Source organism: Gracilinanus agilis, chromosome 1 (assembly GCF_016433145.1).
Source record: "Gracilinanus agilis isolate LMUSP501 chromosome 1, AgileGrace, whole genome shotgun sequence".
Taxonomy (NCBI): Eukaryota; Metazoa; Chordata; class Mammalia; order Didelphimorphia; family Didelphidae; genus Gracilinanus; species Gracilinanus agilis.
This window is the reverse complement of record NC_058130.1, coordinates 620,427,896-620,438,400: the sequence shown is the minus strand read 5'-3', so window position 1 is coordinate 620,438,400 and position 10,505 is coordinate 620,427,896. Positions and strand designations below refer to the sequence as shown.

The 10,505-nt window shown below is 46.5% G+C and overlaps 1 protein-coding gene across 1 annotated transcript; it reads right to left on the bottom strand.

Moving 5' to 3' along the window:
* Positions 1 to 5,358: 5,358 nt before the first annotated feature.
* Positions 5,359 to 8,941, bottom strand: FOXC1 (forkhead box C1). Its single transcript, XM_044658177.1, has one exon. It carries the CDS (start codon positions 8,939 to 8,941, stop codon positions 7,154 to 7,156), a length of 1,788 nt encoding a protein of 595 aa, XP_044514112.1. The 3' UTR covers positions 5,359 to 7,153.
* Positions 8,942 to 10,505: the final 1,564 nt, after the last annotated feature.

Genomic DNA, 10,505 nt, shown 5'->3' with positions numbered 1-10,505 from the left:
GCTTAACGTAGTCCCGCTGAGATCCCCCTTCTTCTAATCAACGGTTGGAACTGGAATGCCTTTCTTTATTGTGCGTGGCTCCATTTCCCTCATCCGTCCCAGGTCCTGAGAAGAGGCGACGTGACCTCTAAGTCTGCAGGGGATACACTAAGCCTGAGATGAGCTCTCTTTCTAAGACCCCCGAAAGCAAAAACTGGGATTCCTTTGGAAAAGGGAGAAAGAAAGGCATAAGCGGAAGTCCAAACTTCAGTCTCCCTAAATCTCTGCACCCTAGCCTAATCCCAGGAACCATTCCAGAAAATCGAAAATCACCACCTCTCCCAGGAAAACAGGATCTGTAAAAAGAAGACTCTCTGGTGCAGAATCAAACCGTCGATTTGGGGAAGTCGAGATCAAGGAAGGACATTTTAACCTCAGGGCCTGATTGGACATAGGAGATGGGAAAGGAAAAGAAATTGAGGGGAAGGAAAGAGGTGAGGCAGTTGGAAGCAGACAAAGGAAGGAAGAAGCAAAGACTACCCCCCCCAAAAAAAAACAACGAATAAGAAGTAGAAGCAAAAGAAATAGAAGAGGGAGCAGGAAAAAGAGAAAAATTCCTTTTGCAGATTCTTTTTTTTTTTTTTTTTTTTTTTGGTGAGTGCTGTGCAACAATGAAAAAAAGCTAGCCTCATCATTGGAGAATTATCTGGATATTTGTCCTAAGGGCTCAGGCTCTCTGTTTACATAGGTCCGAGTGAAAACGCAATTAATAAAAAACTCAGCCGCTAAACTACCTCCCGGTTATAAATCGAAATGGGAGCTATCAGAGAAGAGGGATTTTTGAAGTTTATGTCTGGGGCCTTTCGGCCAAGTTTTGGGTGTTTTACTTTTCCTTCTGATTTGGCTATTGTCTCATTAAATTAGACTTCATTTGATAAAAAACAATCTCTCTCATTAGCTCCTTGCCTTCTTCCCCTCCTTCCTACTCCCACCAATACCCTCCCCCCATAATTTCCTTCTCCTTACATCCACCCCCACTTCACCCTTTCAGACTGCCAAATCATGTGCTGAAGATTGTGACATCCTTTCTTGACCCTCTTGTCTCCTTCTGTGTCTTTCTGTTCTCCTGAAAAATGATTCAACAGAGCTCTGATTGAATTTTATTCCTTCCTGACCTGGCCTGCTTTTATTACTTGGACACCATCAATCTCAGCTCTAACACGACGTTTTGTTTATGACTCTGGAAAGAAACGAATAGCTTCATGAACTAGATCATAATTAAACTGAGAAGGAAAAGCAGAAGAGACAAAAACTGTTCCTGCCTGGCACTACCTTTGTGCACACAAAGGGGACAGGGCAAAAGGAAGAGTGTGTTCTGTCAGAGGCCCCAGATTTTGGGATCCCCATCACCTCCCCTCCCTATTCCCTTTCCAGCTCACATCACAGCCGGTCTCAACATGGAGCTGTGGCTGAACAGATGTCAAGGGTGAAAATCATCAGAGTCTTTCCCTAAAGTCACTTCATCAACACAAGGAAAAAGAAGGGGAATTTCTGATGACCTGATTTGCCAGCCCCTTTCTTCCCCCTCACTCACAAGAACAATTTAGGATCCAAAGGTTCTCTAAGGTACAGGGCCAATAACCTGAAAAGTAAAAAGGGCCCTAACCCCCTCAAAAACCTAAAAAGAAATGTCTCCCCCTTTCTAATTAAAAGTCATTGTAGTCTTCATTTAAAGATGCGAATGGAAACAATCAATGACTCATCTGATTACTTTGGAAAAATAAAGAATTCATTCTCTTAAAAGTTTATTTATTAATTATATAAATTCTACCTTTTGGTAAATAATTGTGAAATGGATAGATCTCTTCAGTACAGCCATGGGAAGCCATGCTCAAAATGCTACATGACCTTGTATCCTGGAATCCATATTTTATACAGCTAGTATCTTATAAGCCAATGTATTTGCTCCCAGACATATTTAAAAATATGTCTTCCTTACATACACTTAAACTACCGATTACACTGAAGTCTCCTACGGTATATCTAATTTCAATACTTTTAATATCTTCAAATACTTGTGATTCCCAAGAATATTATTTCACCCTGGTGCAGCTTACTTTAAAGGCATTTTGCCCTTATTGCTGAAAAGATATAAATCAGAACTTTAAAATGGCCCAAACGGTATGTTTTTATTCATTTAAAATGAGGAAACTTTCTGGTTGATTTTTCTTAATTTGGCGGTGATTCTTAGGGAACCAAAGTAAATTCATTGTTAGTGGGAAAGAGAATCCTGAAAAGATGACAGGCTTTGACTACAGTTTCATGCAGGATTTCTGACTTTTGATTCAGGAACTGAACAAATTTGCTTCTAAAATGTGATGGAGCCATCTTGTGTGGATAAAGCTACACTATGCATACCTCTCTGTGTGTAACCTGTAAGTTCTTTACTATGAAAAACTCAACATGAAGTAAACAACAATGATTTTACTGAAACAGTTCTTGGCCAAGTGTTAAAAAAAAAAAAAAAAAAAGTCAGATCTCCGAACCAGTGATGATTATTTCTTAGGGTCTTGCAACCCAGCGAGTTCACATGCTTTTTCCTATTCCTGTTTTCTTTTAAAGACAAAGCAGGAGACGAGACGAAGGAGCGAGGTCCTTGAGACATCTTTTCTGACCCTAGCCTAAAACCTCATATTCCTTATAGAGGGGTTTATCCTTCCTCTCTGCCCTGCGCAATTTTTTCTCAGGAGTGGATTGATAATCCAATAATGAAGCAATGCACTCACTTTTCATTTAATGCCCCAAAAGAAAACCTCCCTCCTTTCTTTCTCCCATAGCTGATGCAAACGGCGCAGAGGACGAAGGGTCTTTCTCTCTGAGCAGCTGAAACATCTCCTCCTCCTCATCTTCCTCCGACCCTCCCTTCCCCTGTCCCCCATCAAACTCTTGATTCAGATGAAAAGGAGGACAGCCAAATTCGGTAGCTCACTCCAAACTGTACACGCTCCGAAAATTTCTAAGAAGGTCTCTAAGAAAGCCAAAAATCAGCCTTGGCCTCTGCTCCATGATATTTTAAACTCCAGGTAAGAGACCGGACCTACATCGGAAACAAGGCACTTCCAGACATATTAAATACGTGTGCGTGCGTGCTTGCGCACACTCATATATGGATATTGAATGTGCCCGTGCTTAGGCGATAGCCTTACCTCTTTCAAGGCACGCACTCCCAATCTATTCGCCTATTCTCTAGCGCGACCAAACCACTCTCACTTGGGGAAGGATCTCTTTCCTCGATGAATCCGGTAAACAATAAAAGGGGCACCCTCCCGGCAGCGGTAGCATCTGAACTAAATTAAAACGCAAGCGGACGCCACGAAAACTGCGGGGCAGAGGGCAGATATATTAGGGCTCTGCTCCCACAGGCAAGAATCCTGCCCGAGGGAAGGCAGAGAACTGCGCTGGCCCTAATGCAGGACAAGACAGGCCTCCCCTTGAGCTCCTAGAGGAAGGCTGGCCGCAGAGTCTGCTCAGCCTTGAACAGCTTCTGGAAAAGGGATCCTCCACTCTGAGGCTGCGGCCGAGATTTCCCAGACTGACCCGAACACCTTCAGCATAAAGTAACATTTTTAAATGGAAGCAACCTTACAGGGAGGTTTAGGTTTGGGTTCTTAAACTCCCCACTTGGTTGGCTGATTCCCTTGACTATGCCTAGCATTGCTGCTGCTTCCTTCACTCACTCCTTCTTCCCCTCCCTCAACGAAGCAAAGTCCAACTGTGTCACACGTGAGGAATGAAATTTCTCTGACCTTTCCACCCAGGGCTGTGTTCCTAAACACACGTGTGTCTCCAAAACAAAGGCGGCGAGTGATGAGTAAATAGTTAATAATAATTCTCTGGGGCAAGGTGAGGAGGGAGAGGAGGAACGAGAAGAGAAGAGGGAAACGGGCTGAGAGGATTCCGGAGAGGAGAGAGAAAAATGGGATAGGCGGCACCTCGTTTACTTTTAGACCAGGGCTATATTGGCTGTGGCTAAAGCCTCAGGCAGTTTAGGTAGAAAGAATAATTATAACATAGTGGTTCAAATCTAGCCTTCGGCAACACGCAACATTCCACACACACTCGCCCTCCTCCTCCTCCTCCTCCTCCTCCTCCTCCTCCTCCTCCTCCTCCTCTTCCTCCTCCTCCTTCTTCTCTCTCTCTCTCTTCCCTCGCCTCTCTCTCCTTCGCTCCCTCCTCCTGTCTCTGTCTGTCTGTCTGTCTGTCTGCCTACCTGTCTGTCACACACACACACGTACACACACACACACACACACTGAACCATTCGATTTATACCTCTAATACACACCCCTTCCCGCCTACCTCCCCTACTTTCCTCCACTTGGCCTCCTGCATTCACAAATCCACCCGGTGATTAAACCATCAGAGTTAACAAAGGTCCTCTTTGATTCTATTTCTTTTCTCCCCCAGCAACGCTCTCTTAGAGCCGGCTAGAAACAACTCCCGGAACCCGGTAAGGGGAGAGAGAGGGGCAAAAGGCGAGGAAGGTAGAGTTGGAGAATAGAGGAGGGAAAAGATAGAAAATACAAACAAATAAGACGAAGTCACCCCCGCTGTAATGTATAATTAAAGCTAATTAAAGGAAAGATATTACCAAGCAGCAGAAGAAACTCGCAGAGAAAGCGTCCCCAAACTCTGGACGTCTGGCTTCGTAGAGACGCCAGAATCTATATATAACCTGGAGAGGCATCCCCAATGCCTCTAACCCGTAACTGATCATTTTAAAAACAAAACCTGCCGAAAAGCAAAAGAAGTACCCACTACCCCCTGTTCTGATCCTAAGAACCAGTTTTTTGGCTGTTTGCAGTGTTTGCACAGTAGTTTCTTCTGAAATGGATAGCTCTTTGGGTATTTGATTGTAGAAACATTTGAATGAAGTCAACCGGGATAAATTCTGACACCTGCTTGCCTTTTTTTTTTTTTCAGGCCTAAAAACAACCTCAGAACAGGCTCAGGTAAGAAAACTTTAGGAACAAGACAGCCTCCTCAGTCGCATAAGCTTCTGTCCTCCCACCGTGTCCAAATGGGCTGCCCAGAGGGCCAGAAATACTACAGAAATGTTTACAAGAAACTTGACTGATTTGTTTTTATTTTGTCCCCACTAGATAGCCATTATTAACTCCAGTAAACTCGAGCTAAAAGGAGAAAACAGTGAGAATCAGGGGAGAAAAATACCTAAACCAGTAATACAGCCCTAAACCTGTTTGACCTAGGGGAGAAAATTCAGTATAAACTCTGCTATCTTCCTAGACTATTGGATTACCTTGAGGGTGTGGGGGAGGGAAGCAAAGGTGACAGGACTGAATCAGAAGCCACGTAATACAGTTTTGACTGAAATTAGTTTGTATTTATTTGCAGCAAACCTTTAACAATGATCAAATTTTGACAACAAACAACAGCAATTACTGCTAAGTGTTGCCTTTAGATAAGAGCGGCAGATAGGAAACTGTATTATCTTGAAAGCAAACTTAAAAGGCCCTAAATATCTGTAATCAAATAGTCATCTCCCCAAAGTCTGATTGACAGGGTGGATCATTCTAAGATAATGAATTTATTACATTTCCTAGGTTATTTACAAAGGAGGAGGTCCAGTCAAGATTGCCCCTAGGATCTCCCTGTAAATTAGCAAGAACAATTACTAGGAGAAGAAGCCATCTTCCCCCAAAGGGGTAGGTTTTTTTTTTTACCTTAGTCCTTTATCTGCTCATTTATAAATACTGTTGTTTCCCATGTTTTAACAATAATGAACTGTCCCTCAAATAGATCTAAAACAATTTCTCACAAAAGATTATTTTTTCAACAAAACAGTAATTTTTAAAACCCATCTACATAATGCATGGAGGACTGCAAATATGAACTCTCTCTTAATAGATTTGGATTTTTCCCCTTAGGTAGGACTGGACATAATAGGAAAAATAAACCTACTAAGCATTTACTTCCCACAAGGATATGTAATCTACATTTCCATTGTGTATTTTAGACAAAAATGAGTCATGTATTCACTTGAATATGACTGGGAGTCTCTCCATAGATACCCTTCCTTTCTAGACATACACCAATATATATCCTTGCTCTTTCATGGACTTAGTTGTTCCAGATTGTGTAACTTCATCACTGAGAAAACATGTTTGTTTATTTGCCAACTTAGATCTGCTCAGGAAAGTATTTCTTTTTCCTAGTCATAAAGCAAATTTACTACATGGAACATATTACAGAAAATTTTGACGAAAAAAGGGCACTTTTTTGGATTCGAGGTTTGACTTTGGCATTTTTTTTCTTTTTCAGAGATTTAAGAAATATGAGTCTTCTACCATTAAATCTCTGGCATTAAATTTCTTTTCCCTAAACTAATTAAAGATGTATTAAAATATCCAGACTCTAAAGTCTCATTCAAATTGAATGGTAATTTATTAATAAACAAACAATAAAATACCTTCAGAATATGTTCGACAAAAAGAAAAATGATTGATAGAATAAGATTAATACAGTTTCCCTTTTATAATGATAAAAAAAAAACAATTCAAAGTTTCAGGCAATTTAACGTCAGGTTTTGGAAACACTTTCTGGCGTTTGGTCCACAACATCCCACTACAAATTAAAAATAAATTACTATGTTGCAATTTACATTTTAAAACAAGTCCATGGGGGGGGGGAGAAAGCAACTGCAGTATATAGGGATTCCCTCCCTCCCACCCCCTTTAAACATAGGGTAAAATAATATCTTAAGGATGAAGTTGAGGGATGAGGATGGAAAGGAGGGGAATGGAAGATGTTAAAGGGGAAGGAAAACGATCTCTGAAAAGCAAGAAGAAACTTACGTGTTATCTGGAGTAACACTGTCCTTTAATAAACCAAGATTTTGCTGTCTCTGTACAAAATAGTTTACAGTTTGGTTTATTTAGTGAGGGCAAGGTGGCTCTGAAATTAATTAAGAAAATACAGTTTTCTTTGTGCTGATGATTTGTTTGGTTAGGCTTATTTTTGGGAGAGGTTCTGCTGGCTTGTAAGTGGAGTTTAAAAGTTTTGTTATTTTTAATTGGGGATTTTTTTGGTTTCGGTTTTGGATAGGAATGGGGATGGGGGTGGTAAATGAGGCTGCTTTGCTGCTTTGTTTTGGTCAGAACTTGCTGCAGTCATAGACAAAAGCCCCTGACGTGCGGTAGAGTGACTGGCTGGAAGGAAAGGCCATTTGACAGCTGCTATTCCCATTCACCGGAGAGTTGTTCAAGCCAATCCTCTGTGACTCGAACATCTCCCTCACAGAGTGGAAGTTCTGCTGTTGTGCGGGGTAACCCGCTGCCGCAGCAGCCGCGGCCGCACTGGCCAAGTGGCCTAGGTCTCCAGCAGCCTGATTCAGGTACCAAGAGGTCAGGCGCCCTTGGTGGGCCGCCGGGTGGTGAGTCGGCTCCTGGCCGGCGTGACTCAGGGAAGACGAGCTGCTGCTGGTGACTGGGGGCAGAGAGTAGTCAGGCAAAGGATCGTCCACTGCTGAGCTGCCCGTACCCCCTGGCCCGCCCTGTAAGTGACCTGCCCTTTCTCCAGCTGCGTACAGGCTCATGGCTTGCATGTTGCAGTGGTAGGTCCCAGCTCCTCCGGCGCCGCCACCGCCACCGCCGCCGCCGCCGCCGCCGCCGCCTCCCCCGCCACCGCTGCCTCCACCTCCGCCGCTGGCGCTGCTAGCGCTGGCGCTTTGGCTGCACTGGGAGCTGTAGATGGAACTCTGTCCTGGGGAGTAGCCGCTCAGCGACAAGGAAGGAGGGATGCCCGTTCTGGATGAAGCAGCGGCCGTGGAGGCTAGGAGGCTGGAGCCAAGCTCCGCAGATGAACCCTGCGGCGAGCCCCGCAGAGAAGTCATGATGTTGTCCACGCTGAAGCCTTGGCTATGCTGTTGTTGTTGTTGCTGCTGTTGCTGCTGCTGCTGCTGCTGTTGTTGCTGCTGCTGCTGCTGCGAGTGCGGCGGCTGAGGTTGCGGGGTGTGCTCCCCCCCATCTAGGCTCAGGGACCTGTTAGAAGGGATACTGCCGTGGGGGCTGCTGCCGCTGGACAGGCTACTGCTGCTGCTATCAGGACTCTCGATTTTAGGGACCGCAGCACTGCTGCTGCCTCCTAGGGCGGCCGCGGCGGGGGACAGTGGCTGGGGTGGTGAAGAGCACGTACCGTTCTCAGTCTTAATATCCTGAATTCTCACCGGCTGCTGCTGCTGTTGCTGCTGCTGCTGTGAGCTCCCACCTCCAGAGCCCCCTGCTGCACCGCTTTCGGCTTGCTCGGTTTGCTGCTGCTGCTGCTGCTGCCGGGGCGGGGGCTGATGGTGGGACTGCTGCTGGGATTGCTCCTTGAGGTGTAGACGGTCCTTCTCCTCCTTGTCTTTGACCGCATCCTTCTTCTTGAAGCGTCTCCGCCGCCGCAGAAAACTGCCGTTTTCGAACATATTGTAAGAGTCCGGGTCGAGGGTCCAGTAGCTGCCTTTGCCGGGCTTCTTGTCGTCCCGGGGCACTTTGACGAAGCACTCGTTGAGCGAGAGGTTGTGCCGGATGCTGTTCTGCCAGCCCTGCTTGTTGTCCCGGTAGAAAGGGAAGCGGTCCATAATGAACTGATAGATGCCGTTCAGAGTAATCTTCTTGTCTGGGGCATTCTGAATGGCCATGGTGATGAGAGCTATATAGCTGTAAGGAGGTTTCACCATGTCCTTGGGTTGAGGCTGCGGTGTATAAGGCCCGTAGGCACGGGCCATGCCGCCGGGGTACTGCTCGTGGGCCGGATGAGAGTACATACTCATGGGGGCCGGCATGGCCGTGTAGCCACCCCCGGCGGCGGCCGCGGCCGCCCGATAATAGCTCTGCTCTCCGCCGAGGTAAGGCACCACTCCCAGGGAGTTGGGGCTGGACACGGAGTAGCGCGCCTGCATGGCCTCAGTCCGGTGCTGCTTCGCTCGCCGCTCGCCCCCCGCCCCCCCTTCGCCCGCCTCCCCCCCACCCTTCCTCCGGCCCTCTGGCCGAGCCGAATCGAACAGAGCAGAGCTGAGCCTCCAAGTCCAAGTCTCTGGGCCCGACTACTCTCACTCGTCCCGTGTGTCTCAGTCCTCCTCTGCTCTTCGGCTCACTCGTTCTCTCTGGCACGCTCCTCTTTCTGGTCTTTTCTGCGCCCCACTCCCCAGACCCACCCGGCCCCCTTCGCCTCCTTCGGTCACAAATAACCTTCTCCCGGAGTTGAGTTTCTTCTCTTCTTCGCCTGGGGCTAGGCAGGCGTGGCGGGGGCACAGGAGACGGGGGGACGGTGCAGGAGGTGGGGGAAAGCGAGTCCAGGCAAGGAGGAAGAAAACGGCCCAGGACAAACTCGTGAAGCAACTTCCCAGCACAAATGGAAAAAGAAGAAGGAGGAGGAGGAAAGCACCACTTCTCGCCAAAGCGGCTGTCACACTCCCAGCGCCTTCCACGGGAATCTGCAACAAGTGGCCTGCAAGGAAGGAAAAATAACCAAGGGGGTGGCTTGGCGTTGGGGGAGGGGGAGGAGAGAAAAATCCACCTTCCCGAGGACCTAACGTCAACTTTTTTTTCCCCAGTCTCCTTTCTCTCTCACTCTCTCCCTCCCTCCCTCTCTCTCTCTTTTTCTCTCTCTCTCTCCCTCTCGCGCGCGCGCGGGCCGCTTAAGGAAGCATTGAGAAAACTTCTGAACTTTTGAGCATCCGTCACCCAGGCAAGGACTTTTTTACGCAGTTACTTTTTTTTACCCCTGTGCAGCGGAGCTCCGCCTAGCCTTGGACCGGCCAACCAATGAGAAACAAGAACCGCCTCTGAATGAGAAGGGAGGAGAAAACACACGCGCGCGCGCGCACATACACGCACATACACACACAATCTTCGGTGGCGGTGGTAGCGGCAGCAAGAATTACTGCACTGAGACTGACCACACACACTCATCCACTCATTTTCTTCCCCCTTACAGTACTTGTCCTGTACACACACATCCCTGCCACATTCATAGATGAAACCAACACGCAAATTTTTTAGACTTCCTTTACACATATTTCACACATATATTTCCTCAGTTCCCACACAAAAGTTTCACACACACTACTATGGAAGCATGTCCATCCTCACATAAACACAAATACTGTTCACGTGCACATTTCACGTAGGACCTATTCTGTCCCCTCCTCCAATATCTTTTTTCCTGTCTGTGCTTTGAAACATCCTCAGCCCTTCTATTCTTACTGCTATTCCACTGGCTTATTTGTCCTCACATCTTCTGTCTGGCAATGCTCAAGTACATCTCTCCCTGTCCTTCATACATACACTATGATTCTTACTACCTTTTTACTCGTAAATGGATCTCCAGTTTATACACAGAGACACACAAACTCTCAGTCCCTCTCTCCTCCCTTCTTCCCTCTCCTCCCACGCTGTACAATTGTACATTCCTAAGATATCTATATACTACACCCACACGTGTGTTCAAATATCCTGCATTTG

Excerpts from the sequence above, each read along its gene's own strand:
- FOXC1 (XM_044658177.1), bottom strand. The coding sequence starts at position 8,941 with ATGCAGGCGCGCTACTCCGTGTCCAGCCCCAACTCCCTGGGAGTGGTG.